The sequence below is a fragment of the Sorghum bicolor genome, chromosome 9 (assembly GCF_000003195.3).
Source record: "Sorghum bicolor cultivar BTx623 chromosome 9, Sorghum_bicolor_NCBIv3, whole genome shotgun sequence".
NCBI lineage: Eukaryota > Viridiplantae > Streptophyta > Magnoliopsida > Poales > Poaceae > Sorghum > Sorghum bicolor.
In genome coordinates this window covers 1,121,785-1,141,053 of record NC_012878.2, presented here as the reverse complement: position 1 = coordinate 1,141,053, position 19,269 = coordinate 1,121,785, and the positions used below count along the sequence as shown (strand labels likewise).

The 19,269-nt window shown below is 41.5% G+C and overlaps 1 protein-coding gene across 3 annotated transcripts; it reads left to right on the top strand.

Annotated features, from left to right (window-relative positions):
* LOC110430532 (disease resistance protein RGA2-like) lies at positions 4,243-9,521 on the top strand. 3 transcript variants are annotated; one of them, XM_021448286.1, is made up of 4 exons: positions 4,243-4,471; positions 4,572-4,663; positions 4,839-4,970; positions 5,498-9,521. In XM_021448286.1, exon 4 carries the CDS (start codon positions 5,526-5,528, stop codon positions 9,219-9,221), a length of 3,696 nt encoding a protein of 1,231 aa, XP_021303961.1. In that variant the 5' UTR covers positions 4,243-4,471; positions 4,572-4,663; positions 4,839-4,970; positions 5,498-5,525; the 3' UTR covers positions 9,222-9,521. The 3 variants fall into 3 exon arrangements, with proteins under 3 accessions (XP_021303961.1, XP_021303960.1, XP_021303962.1); XM_021448285.1 differs by having other exon boundaries at positions 4,564-4,663; XM_021448287.1 differs by lacking the exons at positions 4,572-4,663; positions 4,839-4,970.

Genomic DNA, 19,269 nt, shown 5'->3' with positions numbered 1-19,269 from the left:
CCAGAACATCATTTGATTGTCCTTTAATGATATATGCATGCTCTTGTCCAGAGTCAATTCACCATTGACAAAGACGTTGTGCCGGTGAAAGATGCATTGTCTGATTTGCTCAAAAAAGGACAACGATAGATGAGATACAAGCTGAAAAAGCAATACTTTAATGGCATACCAGCAAATGCAGTTAGAATAACTTCACCTTTGTCGACTATGACTGACATGCAGTGGAAACAACTCGTGGACATGTGGTCTAACCCAAAGCACAAGGTACCCTTCCTTAATATCTATCACAATTGTTGCCTTATAGAATATATGGATTGTTTGTTCATAAATATTTGTCTTTCTACAGGAAAAATGTCTAAAAAACAAAGGCAGCCGTGAGCTAGTTCAGTATCACCAAATGACAGGATCTCGAAGCTATGTTGCTCAATGCTATGTCATGGTAAGATAAATCATATAGGAGGTTGTATGTGTCCAAAAATGGTGCTTGTTGCATGAAAAAAAATGTCTAGTGTATATGCAAAGCTATTTATTTAGGTCTATTTGCTCAAGGATCTGAAATCATCAAGGATGTTCTAGTATGCAAATAGGGTATTTTGAATCCACTTCATGGTGATTTGGCTAGTTACTGATATGAATAATTGGATTGCGGATTCGGCAAATACTGTCTAGTTACTCATGTAAATAACTGGATTGGTCATTCGGCTACATTTGTTTTATGCTTCTACATGGCCTACTCGCATAATGGAAATCAAACATAGTTTTAGATTTATAGCATGTCAGTTGTAATGAAATATGTGATTCAATAAATGTTAAGATACTGCTGGTGTCATGCTATCTTAGGATACAAATAATTAAATGTTAATGTTGCTGCTAATGTGTTGTTGCTGCTGTTTGTTTTCTATTTTTGTGTAATTTCAGAAGCAAACTAAATTTAAGGATGCGCCACCAACTGCGATTGATATTTTCAAGGACACCCACTGCAGCAGCAAGTCAGGTTTTAATGAGCAAGCAATGGATGCCATTGTGAGTACCATTTCTTATTTCCTACTGTGATGAACAACATCATAGCCACATTGTAAGTTTGGATAGCCACTAGATTGCCACTCAGTTTAGCATGTTTAGAGAAATAAATCAAAAGAAAAATGAGTACACAATTCTTTACAACAACATGGAAGATCATTTCATATATAGCATAGAAGGTTCCACTCGATAGATACCATTCCATTTCTTCCACTATGTTGCTTTACCTATAGACATGAGTTCTAGAAATACATAACTAGTGCTGAAATCTAACTTTTTTGGTGCTATTGTTGCTAGGCTCAAATGGAGGCCTACGTTGCTGAACCAACGGAAGAAGGGCAAGATCCAAAGACTCCTGTTCAAGCTATAGCTCATGTTATGCCAAAATCAACTTTCCTTCACAATGTTGGCATGCAGTCCGCAGCGATGAAGAGAAATGCCAAAGCTGCTGCAATGAATGATCGTGTGAATGAGCTTGAGAGTGAATTGCAAGCTGAGAAGAAGGGATCAGATGGACTAAGATCACAGCTGGCTGATGTGCAGAAGCAATTAGAGGATCAGAAAGAGGCAGCAAGGAAGAATGAAGAAGCAGCAAGAAGAACGAAGAAGAAACTGAGAAGCTGAAACAGCAAGGCCTTGAAATCCAAGGTTTCCTTCGGACCTTGTTTGGCAACAAGTTTGCATCACCTGATCCTCAGTAGTAAGCTGTCTAACTGCATTAGGCTCATTTTGGCAACATATGTGTCTAGAAGGATAAAGATGCTATTTTGGTGGCAATTGCACTATTGGTGCTACCGCTGCTGCTACCGCTGGTGCTACTATAGCAAGTTATAATTTGAGATATTGAGACTGTGTGTTGAATTGGTGGATGGATGTAATGTGTTGTATTTTAAGACATGTGAAGTGCTTGTGATATTGCAATCATGTGGAGATATTTGTATGGGCTGAAAATATTTTGGGCTGAAAAAATATATGGGTTCAATTGTGTGCTGTGAAAAAATTTGTACAGGCTGAAATTGTGTGGGCCAATAATAAATGAACTAAAACAATGGCCCAGGAAATATGGGCCCAAAAAATCTTGTGACCTATGGAGGGCTGTCTGGTATGTGGGTTTTAGCAGACCAAGACTTATTTTGTGACGTTTTTTTTCCTGCCATGTCAGCTTTTGATCCTACATGGCATTTGCCCATGTGGCAAGGCTTAAGATTTTATGACGATAAACCAAAGTCATAAATCTGTATGACACTAAAACCCAATGTCATAAGCTTGTGACACTGAATGTATAAACGTCACATGATCACTTTGTGACGCGAGTTTTTTGACGTTTGAATTTTTGTCAACTGAATGTCAAAAACCTTAAGTTGTGACATTTATTCTATATATTTTGACATAAAAAGTATGTCAAAAAACCATAGATTTCTTGTTCTTCTCCAGGCTGTCGTTTGACACCAGTTATCTAGATAATGACATTACCAGTGCACGACTAGCATGTATTAATTGGTATTAGTGTATTTCTTTTAAAAAATATTAAGGGATAATAATATAATAAATGAAGAGCAATAAAAGATAGTTGCATGTATAAAAAATATCGTGATTATGTTTATTGCCTAATTTATAGGAGTATCTTGCAACATATGTTCTCACGCAAAGCAACCAAACACCATATCAACTCAGTGAGACTAACCAGATGCACATTGGATGAACAATTGATGAACAACTGATGAACTAGCTATTGTCAATAAATAAAGTATACATGTAATGATTTGAAGTATTTTGCTATCGTTAATTCTTTTCAGTTGTCTATGAGATAACTTTGAAAGTATAAAATTGAGTTGACGTAATTAGAAGCTAGGTTTGAAAAATAGGCAAGATTTATTTGGGTTTTTTTTAGGAAACTAGAGGTGTCTCAGCGCCTACAGGGATTTTATTGAAATAATGAAGTTTTAAAAAAGAGACAAAAAAGTGCAGAAGTAAGTAAAAAGGGGCCTCAAGGCACACCAAAAGAGATAAAAATAAAATTACAGAGTCTCCGGTCAAGAGTCCAAAATTAGGCTGCTGATCCATGAATTAAAATCTGTTTATAAGCTCTCCTTGATTCTAAACTCTGCCACAACATCTTTTTGCAGTTCACATGGATTTTTTTGTGGATCAATCACAATGATGGAAAGTTTAAGGGAGAGGAAGATTTTGGGAGATTGAAAAAAAAAGTTCAAGGAAGAGTACTAGAAAGAGAATATGTTAGAGCTTATTTTTCTTCCTAAATTAACCCCTTTTATTATTTGTAAGGCCGTTTAGTTGAGAAGGTAAAAAGTTATAGGTACTGTAATGCTTTTATTTTATTATCCAACCATGGATTAATTAGGCTCAAAAGATTCGTCTCACAAATTACAGCTAAGACCTTGTTTAGTTCACCCAGACAACCAAAAACTTTTCAAGATTCTCCGTCATATCGAATCTCGCGGCACATGCTTTAAGCATTAAATATAGATGAAAACAAAAACTAATTGCACATTTTGTCTGTAAATCGCGAGACGAATCTTTTAAGTCTAGTTACTCTATTATTGGATAATGTTTTCAAATAAAAATAAAAGTGCTACGGTGTCAAAATCCAAAAACTTTTTGATCTAAATAAGGCCTAAACTATACAATTAATTTTTTTTATCTATATTTCATGTTCCACAAGATTCAATGTAACGGGGAATCTTGAAAAAGTTTTTGGTTTTTTGGGTGAACTACTCCCAACAAAATTTTTTAGATTTTCCTGTCACATCAAATCTTGCGGTATATACATGAAGCACTAAATATAGATAAAAAATAACTAATTACACTGTTTAAATATAATTTACGAGATAAATCTTTTGAGCCTAACAATATTTGTTAAGGCCTTGTTTACTTGCAAAATATTTTGCAAAATGTGAATAGTACCAATTTCGTTTGTATTTGACAAATATTGTCCAATCATGGACTAACTAGGCTCAAAAGATTCGTCTCGTCAATTCTGATAAAACTGTGTAATTAGTTTTTATTTTCGTCTATATTTAACGCTTCATGCATATGTCTAAAGATTCGATGTGACGGAGAATCTGAAAAATTTTGCAAAATTTTTTGGAACTAAACAAGGCCTAAATATAATTTACCAAAAAAAATTGGAACTAAACTAGCCAACACTTTGTAGGGAAAGAGGATGGATTTTCTGGATCCACTGAAGTGGATGCTCTTGCCACGCGCTTTCGGCGAAAAGCAATCATGCTGTCACAGTGGCCGCCGGGATCCACCACCCAACTCAGTCGACTAGCATCGTCCGGTGCTCAGTCGCAATCGAGTTCGTCTCCGTGGAGTCTCGATGCGCGTGAGAAGTGAGCAGTGAGTTCACTGACCATCGACCTCCGCGCACAACCCGACTAGGGGCGGGAGGCCTCTCGTCGTCGTCGCCGCCGCCGACGCGACCGAGGTAATGAGGATGACCTTTGCCTGAATCCCGTTTCTCCTTCTCGTTGGGTTCAACCACCTGCTCATTTTCTTCATCACCCACCTGCCTTTCAGATCTGCAGGTTTCTTTGCATCCTCGAGTGAAGCTGAAGCACCGAAATTCCATTTCCTCTTTCTCGTTGGGTTGTAGCCTCGCCGCAGTTGTTGAGTTTAGGTACTTAATCTGCTTTGGTTTAAGCCTAACACAACACGCACAATCTAATTCCTCACATCTCCTCCCGCTTTCTCCCCTGGTCATTTTCTTCAATCACCAACTCACGTTTTTTTTCTGTTAATCCTAGAATTTCTTCGATGACCAACTCATTCTTTTTTTTTTGTGTCAATCCCAGTGAGCGTCAAGCATACTGATTCCCTTCACCTCTTTCACAAGAAGAAGAACAAAAAGCCCCTTATCTGGTTGCATCAAAGTGTCATACTGTCGGTGCTCTGCTGCTTCTGCTGTGTGTGTCCTCGTTCACCTGGTATGCAAATTAATTTTCCATTTGTTTTCACGCCGATCGGTCTAGTAGATCTATTTTCCAGCATCCAAATGACTTTTTGTGTTATCCATATAAGATATTTAGCCGATACGGACAATATTTGTCCATTTCGTTCGAAACATATAATCTGCAAATCACTCATGTTGTACATGTCCCATCTGGGGTGACTTCACTTAATTAGAGGGTAGATTGGGGGAGTCAGAGGGGATTAGATGGGAGGAACAACAGCCCCCTAGGGCAGGCTGCATGGCAGCAGGGTGCTGCAGCTGGCCTGGCGCTAGAGAGAGGACATGGCCGCCGCGTCTGGACCGGGCGGCGGCGTGGCCTGTAACTCTCAGATATTTTGTCGGCCGTTAATTTATTCCAGAGTTGAGAATTATTATTGGAACATTTCTGCCGCCACATTTCCTAAAAAGTTATTTTTCCTAAGAAACATTACTGCTGCCACCTAACTAGTTTTGGATTTGCGAAACTCAATCTAACCGCTTGTTTTTCAATTTCATCTGCAGGGGTTTAGGCAACAGTTTCTTTGACATAATGAGTGGGATGGAGGCTGCTTTAGCATCTGGAGTGTTGAAGGCTGCAGGTGACAAGCTAGTTTCACTGTTAGCCACTGAGTTTGCTGCCATAGCCGGTGTAAAAAGAGATCTCTGCCAGCTCCAGGATATACACGCAGACATTACAGGCTGGCTGTCGGCAGCGTATGACAGAGCAATACAGAGTGAGACACAGTCTCACTGGGTGATAAAATTGAAAGATGTGGCTTATGACATTGACGATATACTACAAGAAGTCCAGCTAGAAGCTGAGAAACAGAAGATGGAAAGAGATGATGACAAGAGTGGTATAGCCGGTTGCTTCTGTGCAAAACCAAAGTCATTTGCATTCCGATACAAGATGGCTCATAAGATCAAGGCAATCAAGGTTAGATTTGCTGCAATCGTCAAGCAAAGAAGTGATTTCAATACTTTAGTTCCAACAAGGGATCAACATGTTGGTGCTAGGTACAAGACAGTTGGAGAGATGACCTGGTTGAGCAAGGTTCCAGAGTCCAAAATACCCCTTAGGGATCAAGAAAAGGATGAAATCATATCTAAGCTTGTAGAATGTAATGCTGGAGAGAACAACATGATAGTTTCTATCATCGGATTAGGGGGGTCAGGCAAAACTACTTTGGCCAAACACATTTGCCATGACGTCAAGATAAAGGAGCACTTTGGAGGTGAAATATTCTGGGTCCATGTGTCTCAAGAGTTTGATGTTCAGAAGCTCATCGGCAAGCTATTTGAAACGATTGTTGGAGATAATTCAGATCGTCATCCCCCACAGCACATGGTCCAAAAAATCTCCGAGAAGTTGAGCAATAAGAAGTTTCTTCTTATCCTTGATGATGCTTGGCATGAGGACAGACATGACTGGGAACAGTTCATGGTGCAGCTAAAATGTGGCGCACCTGAAACAAGGATTGTGTTAACCACTCGTGATCGAAAGGTTGCACAAGCTGTGGAATCAAGATATACATTTGAGTTGGCATTCTTATCAGAGTCTGAGAGTTGGAACTTATTCCTGAAGGGTTCTGGGTTGGCAGAGCAAGATTTGAGCTGCGATGAGGTACAAGTCGGAAAAGAGATTATCAAGGGATGTGGTGGGGTGCCGTTAGCGATTCAGACTCTTGGAGCAGTCCTTTGTGACAAGAAGCAAATAAGTACGTGGAGGGCCATACGAGAGAATAATTTATGGAAGGTTCAGAGTATAAAAGACAGAGTGTTTGCATCCTTGAAGTTGAGCTATATTCACTTGGCAGATGAACTGAAGCAGTGCTTTACGTTTTGCTCCATATTCCCGAAGGGCTATGGAATCCAGAAAGATCGTTTGATTGCCCAGTGGATAGCTCATGGATTCATCAATGCAATGAATGGAGAGCAACTCGAAGATGTCGGAAGAGACTACTTAGATTCTCTTGTAAAAGTCAGATTTCTTCAGGAAGCTTATGGGAGCAGGAATACTGATATATACAACATGCATGATTTGATCCATGATCTCACTCGTCAGATACTAAAGGATGAACTGGTGACTTGTGTACCAATTCATACAACAGAAGAATTTACTCATAGGTATAGATATTTATCTTTGAGTTCATTCACTGAGAATGTTGACAAGGGCTTATTTGACAAGGTTCGTGCTCTATATATCTCTGACAGTAAGCCATCTGTTGATACCACAGTGAAGAATAGTTGTTGTATGCGCAGTGTTGTTTTGGACTATGCAATTGATACTCCGTTTTCACTATTCATATTAAAGTTTGAGTATCTTGGGTATCTTGAAATCCATAATGTTAGTTGTACAACAGTTCCGGAAGCTATCTCGAGGTGTTGGAACCTGCAGTCGCTCCATTTTGTTAACTGCAAAGGTTTCGTGACATTACCTGAGTCTGTTGGAACGCTTCGGAAGCTAAGGACTCTAGAGTTGCGTTGCATTACTGATCTTGAGAGTTTGCCTCAGTCCATTGGTGATTGTTATGTTCTTCAGTCCTTGCAACTATATATGTGCAGAAAACAACGAGAGATACCAAGCTCTTTAGGTAGAATTGGAAACCTATGTGTACTTGATATAGAGTACTGTTCATCTCTGCAACAACTACCATCAGACATCATTGGGGAGTTCAAAAACTTGCGAACTATCAACTTTAATGGTTGTACGGGTTTGCAAGACCTGCCAAGCACATTATCCTGTCCTACATTGCGTACTCTGAACCTTTCTAGAACCAAAGTTACCATGCTACCTCAATGGGTTACATCAATTGATACTCTGGAATGTATTGACCTTCAGGAATGCAAGGAGCTACGGGAGTTGCCTAAGGAAATAGCAAACTTGAAAAGGCTCGCAGTTTTGGACATAGAGCATTGTAGTGAACTGTGTTGCTTACCATCAGGGTTGGAACAGCTGACCCGTTTAAGAAAGCTGGGATTGTTTGTTGTTGGGTGTGGTGCAGATGATGCGAGGATCTCAGAGCTAGAAAACCTTGATATGATAGGTGGTCGCTTGGAAATTACCAACCTTAAGTATTTGAAGGATCCAAGTGATGCAGAGAAGGCTTGCTTGAAGCGGAAGAGTAACATACAACACTTGGAGCTGAACTGGTCTTTAAGTGATTCTGAAGAAGAGTTGGTGTCAGATATGGAACATGATTGGGGTGTGCTGAACGCTCTTGAACCACCATCTCAAATTGAGATGTTGGAGATCTTTGGTTACAGAGGCCCCTGCTTGCCAGGATGGATGATGAAGCAAAATGATTCTTCATATTGTGAAGGTGGCATAATGCTGAAGCAAACTATCACATCCCATTTCCTTTGTCTAACTTGGTTAGCGCTAGTAAGATTTCCAAACTTGAGGCATATGAGAGGATTTGTTGAGTTGCCTTCACTGAAGACCCTTGTGCTGGGGAACATGCCTAATTTAGAGGAGCTGTGGACTACATCAAGTGGTTTTGAAACTGGGGAGAAAGAATTGGCAGCACAACATCTTTTCCCTGTCCTGTCCAGTCTACACATATATGGCTGCCCAAAATTAAATGTGAGCCCCTACTTTCCCCCATCGTTGGAGCATATGATTTTAGTCAGAACCAATGGGCAGTTGCTATCCACTGGAAGGTTCTCCCATCAGCTGCCCAGCATGCATGCGTCGGTCCCTCGCCTCAAGAGTCTAGGGCTAAGCAAAGTTACAGGATCATCATCTGGCTGGGAACTGCTGCAGCCTTTCACTAAGCTGAAAGAGTTGTGTATTTTCACCTGCAATGACCTGACACAGTTACCAGAGAGCATGCGGAACCTCACCTCTCTCGAGCGTCTCCGCATCTACGAATGCCCCGCCGTTGGCACGTTGCCTGACTGGCTTGGAGAACTGCATTCTCTGCGACACCTTGAACTGGGAATGGGCGATTTGAAGCAGTTCCCAGAGGCGATTCAGCACCTCACCTCGCTTGAACATCTCGAACTGTCATCAGGTCCTGCACTGACGGTGCTGCCAGAGTGGATTGGACAACTCTCTGCGCTTTGTTCGCTTTATATCCACAATTTGCCTGCCCTTCAATACTTGCCCCAATCCATACAACGCCTAACTGCTCTTGAGGAATTGTGCATTTATGATTGCCCTGGTTTGGCGGAGCGTTACAAGCGAGGGGAAGGGCCCGACTGGCACCTTGTCAGTCACATTCGTCTTGTGGACATCAGTTAGTGAATACGGCAAATGCAACCGTTGGTACATTCTGCTGCCTGTAAGACTATTACCGATGCATTGCATTATTAATTATATTGTCATGTCCATCATCCTACATTCATATAACTAGCAAGGTGGCCCGCTCAAATGGCGCGGGTAGCTAGTGCTTTAGAACATTTTTTTTTGCTTGATTTTCTTTCGGTTCAGACCAATTCATTTTTTTTTCTTGTTTGTGAGTAAGGGAACTGAAATATCAAACACACATGAGTACAGAGTTTGATATATTTGCTGTCTTTGATATCCTAGCTGTTTTATGAAGTGGCACATGTGGTTTGCATGTATATTTTTTATTTTGACAAAGGATCCGCCTCTTTGAGTCTTGATCATTGGCTTCTGTCATCTTGGAACGGATGGGGGCAGTTCATAGAAGCAGCACTCAAACTCTACTGTAGATGCAGGAGTAGTATATTAATATTGCTTGTTTGGTATGGACGGTAGAGACTATGCTAGGTGATGAAATCGAACGGTCAATAACTGAGGAGGGAACGATGATGTGAAGGGCTGTGGAATAAGAAAAATAGGCTAGTGGGCTTTTGCTTTATAAAAATTTAAGATCAGATTTTTGGGTCTCCTTAACTTTTAAAATTGTTTATTTCCACTCTGGATGGTTTTGGACAGCAAAGAGAGGATAAATTGGTTTTTATCTTTTTAGTTAAAAAACTGGTAAAAGTTTTCAAACCACAGAAGATGTCTCTAAGCATTTAAAATTCTAAAAAAATTATAGAGATAGAATAGTATAGAAAAATCTAAATAAAATACTTAGATCTCCGCTTCAAAAAAATAAATTTAGCTCTAGACAAATAGGAAAATATCCAAAAAAAAAACTAGAAAATTTCTAAAACACTACCATTGCTATGTAAACATGTTTAGAAAAACCATGATCCAGACGCATGATTTGGTTTGGTCGGTCTTTTCTGGACGGGTTTGTCGGGTGGCCCATAAACAGGTCTACTTGGTCCCTAACCACGGCCCATAGTGGATTATTGCCTGGGCTAACAACGACCCATCATGCACACACATATGTAACAGGAAAAAGTTCATTTTTCCTTTCTCTTTTGCGAAAGTCTGTTTTTTTCTCTCTAAACTTTAAAACCAGGCAAATCATCTCCTTCCACTTTTGAAACCGCCCATTTTACCCCCTAACCTGGTTATAAGCGGTTTTAAAGGCGGTTTTATCTTTATCTTTTTTTTTGTTTATTTTGGCTGAATCTTTAAAACATTATAGTAAATCACAGAAAAATCATAAAATAAAAAAACCAATTTTGTTGGACTTTTACACATGAGCAGTTCTACACAATGAACATATAATATCGTATGCTTTAGTATAATTTTTTTTTGTAGATTTTGATCTATTATTTTCTATAATTAATTAGAATAATTCATAACTGCAGTTTCTATAGTCCAATTGTGGTAAAATTTTTATTGTGGCTTAATTATTATATGCTTGAACAATAGTAAAAATTTTATTCTCATTATATCATGTATAACATAGTTATAGAATTACTTAGGATTTATACTTGTTAAATCTAAATAAATCTATAACTAAGTTATAAATTATCCAATGAGTATGAAATTTTTACTGCAACTCAAGTAATATATGGATATTGTGTTAGAAAATGAAAAATAGATACCAAGTGTTTTAAGAATGTGCTCATAGGGGTAAGGTTTGGGTATGTGTGTTCATAGGGGTGAGTATACGTATGTTGTGAGTGTCTATGTTATACCGTGTAATTCAAAAGAACATTGCAAATTTTGAGTAGTTGTAGGCATATAATTTATTTGTAAAACTTTTATTACTTGCTCCTAAAATTCTAGCTCGTGCAGGGAGCACGTTTGATGAACTAGTTATTGTCAATAAATAAAGTATATACATGTAAGGATTTAAAGTATTTTGCTATCGTTAATTCTTTTAAGTTTTCCATGAGATACCTCTGAAATTATAAAATTGAGTTGACGTAATTTGAAGCTAGGTTTGAAAAATAGGCGCGATTAATCAGACTGATGGAAAGTTTATAGTATCTAGTGGGGACGGAGGCATCAAACAAGGGCCATGACTAATGGCTTAATTAAGAGATGGATTCTCTCCATATACAGCATCAGTAGCGTCATAAAAGTATATGTGAAAAAGAATTCTTCAACTTTACAAATCATTCCTAAGTGCATTTCCCATCAACGGTGGTTTTTCCTTTTTCAGAAGCTCTCTAGTGAAAAAACTTATCAGCGCAGGGCACGAGCCCTCTCCCCGATCTACCTTCCGGTGGGTCTTTTTGCTCCGAGGTTGAGTGTGGTGGGGGTGGTGCAGTGGACCACGAGGGGGACTAAATAACATAGGTTATTTTTTTTCTTGCTCAATTCAGTACACTAATAGATATAGCTAAAATTGATAATTCAATATGATTCAAAGTGCTCAAAGGCAAAGATTCATAGAATAAGCATAGAAAAATACTAAATATATGGAGTCTTTTCTTAAAAAAAAAAGAAAACCTGTTAAAAAAATTTTGAGTCCAAGAGGGGGGCTGCAGCCACCCCAGCCCCCCCCCCCCCCTTGCGTCCGCCAATGGGGTGGTGCATCTTCGCCATGCTGCATGAAGCCACCACCAACCGTGCCTCATGCCGTTGCCGAGCGAGGCCGCGGCTCCCACCATCGCCGCGTCATACTGCAGAATGTGCACGGAGATCTTGCAGCGTGGCCAGCCCGAGTTGCGGAGGTCGTCCAGCCCATGTGAAGTTGCTCAGGCAACAACGAAGAAGGCCCGCAACCATAGTTATTAGGACCGGACCGGACATCGAACCGCTCAAGGCTTCGGTTCACGGTTTGATTGGTCCGACCGGTTGAACCATCGGTTCAACCCGGTTCAAATAGAGTAAAGAATGATACAAAAACACAACCGTGTTCATAGCTCAGTGGTGGAGAACTTGCTTCCTAACCCCGCAGAGCACGGTTCGAATCCCTTGCCGCCCCATTTTTACACAAATTTCCATCATTTCTCTTCAGACCGGCCGGTTTTCGACAAAAAACCGCCGGTTTAATTCCGGTTCAATTGCTTACCGATCTTTTAAGGTGGACCGGACCGGCTAAGGCTCTGGTTCGGTCTTTTACCGGTCCGACCGCCGGTCGGTCCGGTTCAAATAACTGTGCCCGCAACCATGCCGTGCTTTCGTGGCCATTACTTCCGGTGCCTTGTGTGAGACCACAAAGTTGCCTCTTGGTCAGCCCTGACCAGCATGCTAATCAATGCTATGTTCACGAGCGTCTTACCTTCGACGCATCCCCGTCGCTGCGTGGATCGCATGTGTCGCCCCCTAGCGAGATGTTGCAAGTGGAATCAGGAGCTGCGGTCGCACGTCTACACAGACGTCGGAGGCATGAGAAAAGGCGCAAGCGTCTGGACGTGTCTACCGACAACGCCGCTACTTCTGACGTGGCACACCGCTTTCCCGAGCCAGACTTGCAGGCAGTGGCGATTTGCGCGTGTGCGGGACTTCCCACACGGTCGACCCAATGCTAGAGGAGCGTGTTGCCTTGCTCATTGTAAGCCGGTCGGTCAGCGGGACCACAAGCGTCCGAGTGCCCGACTTCTCAGGTGGCGGACTTCAAGGAGGCTGAGGCATCTTTGGTTGCCAACGTTTTGTGGATGATCCAATGAAGGTAGAGCTCTCCGTCTCACTCCCTGTCACCTAGGCAGCTGCCGCCCCTGCACTGGGGCCTGTGTCTCCTATGCGTGTTGCTACTGCTTCTTCGGAGGACGATGCCCACAAATCATCGTACTTATGAGTCGCCGCATGTGGATGTGTGGTGGCTTTGGATACTTTTGGGGCTAATGGCTCTGCAAGCGTTGTGCAGTCCTTCATTGAGACCCTTCAAACGGCCGCTCAAGCAGCCATTTATTGTCTCACCGCCTAGGCCATCACCAAGGATCCCAAGAATGCTGATGATGATGACTTTCGTCGCCAAACAAAGTGCCCGTCTGGCTGCTAAAAGTAAGTACAGAGAGCCGAAGCCGGACGCCTAGATAAGGAAAGTGCTCATGAAAAAGCTCGGGCTTAAGGTTGAGACGGAGAAGCCTGATGAGACGTCTTTCGAAATGTTTCAGCAAACCTTCGCCCCGCCTTTGTCCCCTTCAATGTGGGAAGCCATGCAGGTGCTCTTCCATGGGAGGCTCAGGCGTCGTTGGCTGGCGACGAACGTCAAGTAGGCCAAGCGGTCCAAACGCTTTGCCATATGTGCACACACGGTCGTAATTTCTACTGCCGTATAGTGGTCATGCACGCTAGCATCTTGCCATTGTGTGGAACAGTCGGAACGTGTCAATGTTGTGTAATTTGAGAACTTTATTTTGGTCTTTCTTTAGCCATTCTTTTTAATGAAAAACGGCTTGAATACCCGATCGTGAAAAAAAAAATTCCCATCAACGTCGACTGCCGTGGTTTTTGGTTTAGTCGGATACCGTGGGTATTTCTGCTATTCATAGGAATACCCATTTTTTTTACACTAAATATAAATATATATATATATATATATATATATATATATATATATATATATATTATCTTAGCATTTCTATATTTAGCAAATAAATTTTTTCTCTCATTCTTTTTGGTCTATCCTTTTATTCTTTTTTTCAATAGGTTCTATGTTAGCTCGATTACCAAAATTATTCTATTTTGTTGTTTCTACGAAAGAAAACCTAATTATTTATCTCCAGACCAAATACATATTAAGGCCTTGTTTAGGTGTGAAAATATTTTGGATTTCGCTACTGTAGTACTTTCGTTTGTTTCTGACAAATATTGTCCAATCATAGACTAACTAGGATCAAAAGATTTGTCTCGCCGATTTACAGACAAACTGTGTAATTAGTTTTTGGTTTTGTCTATATTTAATGCTTCATGCGTGTGCCGCAAGATTCGATATGACAGGAAATCTAAACTAAACAAGGCCTAAGTCATGCCCACCAAATACTAATACAAATCATATCTTATTTCCAAACTCTTTTCCAAGATAAATCGAAATATGCACATGACAATATGTATAACAAAGTGTTCTTTTCGTGTGAGTGAACAAGACATGAGTGGAAGACAATTCCATAATCCTCATTCCTAAATCTCTAACCCTAGCTGACCAGGCATGACGTAGTGGCGGCACTGCTGGTTCCCAGTGTCCTGAGCTTCTAGCGGCGCGGGGCGTGCAGCGTGGGTGCGACTTTGTCTCTATGCTATGCCTACATGGTAATTGGTGAGGACGCACGTCGATCATGAAGTTAGAGGCAACAGCTTAGTGGCGGCCCACCAGACACCAGCAAAGAAATACCCAAGAACAAATTAGACTACATACTCATCAAGAACAGATTAAACTCATCCAGTCCACCACCCAGCATCCAACTCACAAAGCAAGCATCGTCTCGTCACCTCCTCGGTCGCAATCTGCTTCCGCTTTGCATCTGATCGGACAATCTTGTTTTTCCATGGCAAGTGCGGTGTGCACATTCACTCTCCTCTCTCCGTTCCGTTCATCTCCATGGGCTGGGCGTGAGAAGTGAGCAGTGACCATCGACCGCCGCTCACAACCCGATTAGGGGAGGCCTCTCGCTCGTCGCCGACGACGATGCGACCGAGGTAATAATTAGGTTGATCTCGGCCGGAATCCTGTTTCTCCTTCTCGTTGGGTTCGAGTTCAACTCAACCACCTGTGCTCATTTTCTTCATCACCTGCAGGCCTCTACATCCTGAAGCTGCTGGACCCCTGAAAAGCTGGACCCCTGAAAAACCCATTTCCTCTTTCTCGTTGGGTTGTAGCCTCGCCGCAGTTAATTATTGAGTTTAGCATCTCCAACAGTTGGCCATTTGTACTTTGCCATTTGTTGGAAAATGCCAAGTCTAAGAACCATTTGCCAAAGGGAAAAAGAGGAGATCTCCAACAGTTGGCCATTTTTTTAGTTGCCATTCTCCTAAATTGTGGACCCACCGGGATATTCTTTTTTTTTCCGCGCTCTTGCCGCGATTCCTGTCCTTCGCGCGCGCGGGAAATTCTGCCGCCAATTCCATCGAGGATTTCATCGGAGATTGCCATCGATCGCCGGTGTACATCGCGGCGGCGCTCCGTCGTCTCGCCCCGTCGTCTCGCCCTGTTGTCTCGTCGTACCGTCGTCTCGGCCGAAGGCGCATCGCCCCGTCGTCTCGTCGTACCGTCGTCTCTGGGAGGCGGCGACGGGAGGCGGTGCGATGAAAAGGACGCGAAGAAAAGGAAATAATCACGCGCGGGCGGGGAAAAAAAAGAGTCGCGGCCGGGAGGGGGAAGGAGGCGACCGAGCGTGGACAAGAAGTCCTGGATTCCCGGGATTCTAAATTTGCCAAACCAAAGAGCCTATGCAAAAATGCCTAGTTTGGTCCATCAAATGCCAAGTTTGGCAAAATGCATAAGTCAAATGGCCAACTGTTGGAGAGCAATTTTTATGGTTTTTGACAAATTCCTAGAATGCATAACCCAAATGGCCAACTGTTGGAGAGCAATTTTTATGGTTTTTACTAGAATGCATAACCCAAATGGCCAACTGTTGGAGATGCTCTAAGCTGCTTTGGTTTAAGCCTAACACGCACAATCTAATTCCTCACATCTCCTCCCGCTTTCTCCCTTGGCCACATCTCTTGGCGTTGTTGCTGTCAATCCTAGAATCTCTTCGATGACCAACTCACATTAGCCCTCTCTCATCTGGCGGCATCAAAGTGTTATACTGTGTTGCTTATCTATGTGTGTCCTCCTTCACCTGACATGCAAATTAATTTTCCATTCTATTTTTATGCCGATCGGTCTAGTAACTCTATTTTCCTGCATCCAAACGACTTTTTGTGTTACCCGTTCTGTTCGCTTGAGTTTATCCGCTGCTAGTTATTCAGCAGTGTTTTTTTTTTCACCACAAATCAGTAACAGTACTTTCAGCTATAACAAACGAACAGGCTACATTCAAAACATATATGAAATACAATCCGTAAACTTCCTCTTAATTAGACCTTGTTTGGATGTGGTTATCTTTGAATCGATCCAAATATGTTGGAATCGAACTTACATTAAATTTGACCCCAATTTATCGCCAACACATGTGGCTGCCCCTAGAGAGAGAAAGGGAGGGGGCAGTGGTGGCAGGGTGCTACAGTCGGCCTGGCGCTAGAGAGAGGACATGGCAGCCACGGCTGGGCCCCTGGTAACTCTCAAATTTTTTATTGATCGTTAATTTATTCTAGAGTTGAGAATTATTATTGGAACATTTCTGCCGTCACATTTCCTAAAAAAACACTACTGCTGCCACCTAACTAGTTTTGGATTTGCATATCACAAGGGGCTCGGCACAAACTTTGAAGACCAGTAGCATCTTACATAACAGTACAACAATATCACACATTTTTCATATTTTCTTGTACAATCCATTACATTGATTCAAAGCTACACAATAAAATGTACTAACCCATAATGGGGCATTATTTTCACATATATCATTGTATAGTGCTATTATTTCTTCCACACCTTGTCATACACTTTGTCAAATAGGCTAAAGTAGGTGTACCTCCAAGCCTTCTTAAATAAAAGGCTACAAAATATTATCCAAACGCCTACAATGAATCCAACGGTTAAACCCAGATGAAAATCCATTTGAGTGTTGTCATCTTCATGGCAGCTACTGCAATCTTGTGTTGGTTCATCTCCAGGACAAAGTTTTGGAAGTGGATGCCCACAAAGACCTGGATTGCCAATGTAAATCGAAGCAGGATCATCTGCCCTGAGAATGTCTAGTTGATTTCCTGAGGGTATTCTGCCTGATAGGTTATTGTAGGAAACATTCATATAGCTCAGAGAAGTCAAATTTGACAAGCACCAAGGAATTTCACCATAAAGTTGGTTGTTGGACAAGTCAAGAGCCTCCAAAGCTTGCAGATTGCCGATCATATCTGGGATATTTCCACTCAAGAAGTTCCATGATAAATTCAGATTTACTAGGCCAAGAAGTGAAGCTATTTCTTTTGGGATTGACCCGGCTAATCTATTGCAAGATAGGTCAATGCTCGTCACAAGTAAGGCATTCCCTGTATAGTCAAGCACTTGCCCTTTAATTACCAATGAAAAGCTATCGTCATTTAGCATATCGGTATCATATACTATATCATCAAACTGATATTCTTCTGTGAAAGGATAATCAATTCCATCGGAACCCACAACAGTGGTAGTCAGAGCTTTCAAGTTCTTAAGGGACTGTGGTATAACCCCAGAAAAAGTGTTATTTGCTAGATCAAGAATATGAAGAGAGAAAAGCTGCATAGTTTCAATTGGAATTTGACCAGAGAAGTTGTTAGATCTTAAACGTAGAATTACCAATGTAGGCATGTTCTCACTTATCCATGCAGGTAACTTCCCACTAAATCTGTTTTGAGTTAGATCGAGGAACTTAAGTTTTTTGCCTTGTTTCAAGAAAACAGGAAATCCACCTGAAAGGTTGTTGTTCTTTAGAAGCAGGGTGTGGATTTTGAAACCGTAAGGAATTGCAGAATTGATCCTGGAAGAGTTGTTGATAGATGCATAATGTTGTTTCAACTTTTCTCTTCCACAATCAGGTAGTCCTCTTGTAAGTAGGTTGTTTGAAAGATCTAAGATCTGGAGTTGAGGCCATTGACAAATTGAGTCTGGAATGATCCCGGTTATACGATTGGAAAATAGAACTGCAACCCGTAAATTTGGACCTCCAAAATTTGATGGTAGTTCTCCACTTAAAGAATTATTGGACAAGTCAAATGTAACAATGCTTCTTGGTAACCGTGGTACTGAACCAGTTAAATTATTTGATTGGAGTTGAAGGGCTTTCACTGACATGAATTCCAAATTATGTGGTAATCCACCACTAATTTGGTTATAAGAGAGGTCCAAGTGCCTGGCATTAGAAAATGTAGTCCAAAACCAATTTGGAATCCTACCAGTGAGACCTGTGTCTGAAATGTCAAGCTCTGAAATGCTCGATTGCCATCGAAGCCAATTAGGAACTTGGGGACCCAAATGAACAGATGAAAAATATGCCTTGTGCAAGTTGAATGGGGGTTCCCAATGTGAACCCACAATGACTTGTAGATATGTCTGAGATAGGTAAATTTCCTTCAAATTTGTCAAACTAGAGAAATGATCTTCTGATATCACACCGCTCAAGCTACTAGAGGCAACGTACAACTTGGTCAGATTTTTTAATGTTCCAATTTCCACAGGCACAGAACCTCTTAAGTCGTTGTAGCCGATGCCAAGTATGCTTAAGGCAGTGAGGTTGAGTAGTGATTTTAGTGTTGTTCCGGTGATGTTTGTCTCCTCCAACAGTAGCTCTTGCAAAGTATTCCATGAACAATTTGGTAGCCTCTCTATTAGATCTGTTATATCCCCACCGACGTTGACACCAATGAGGTCTATCATCCGCAAGTTGCACATGTTTTTTAGTGTTGATGGTATCATCCCGTTGATGTTTTTGTTACCCATTTCAAGGGTCTCTAACATGGTCAAGTTCCCTAGCTCATCTGGAAAGGGGCCAGACAATTCACAAGCACCTATGCTTAGACTCTTGAGGCTAGTGACATCCCAGTACCAATTGGGTGCAACGGGAGTGTTAAAAGGATTAAGGGAGAGGTCAAGTCTCTCAAGAACCGTAAGGTTATGGTGTTGAAGTGATGGGATGGAGCTACTAAGTCCACAAAAGCTGAGGTGCAGTACTCTCAAATTTGGGAGGGTGTTGACTGAATGAATCCAATTAACCGCCGCACTCAGGTTCACATATCCCATGTCAAGATGCTCTAGTGAATGAAGGTTTTCTAACCATGAGACATCCGGTGAATATGCAAAGAAATGAAAGTAATCGGTGTGAATGTCGAGGTATACCAGTCTTGTGAGGTTGCCTAGCTGAGGAGGTACGCGACCGAAGAACTTCATGTTTGAGAGGTTGAGATGTGTCAAACTCTTAAGAGAGCCCATAAATTCCGGTATAGG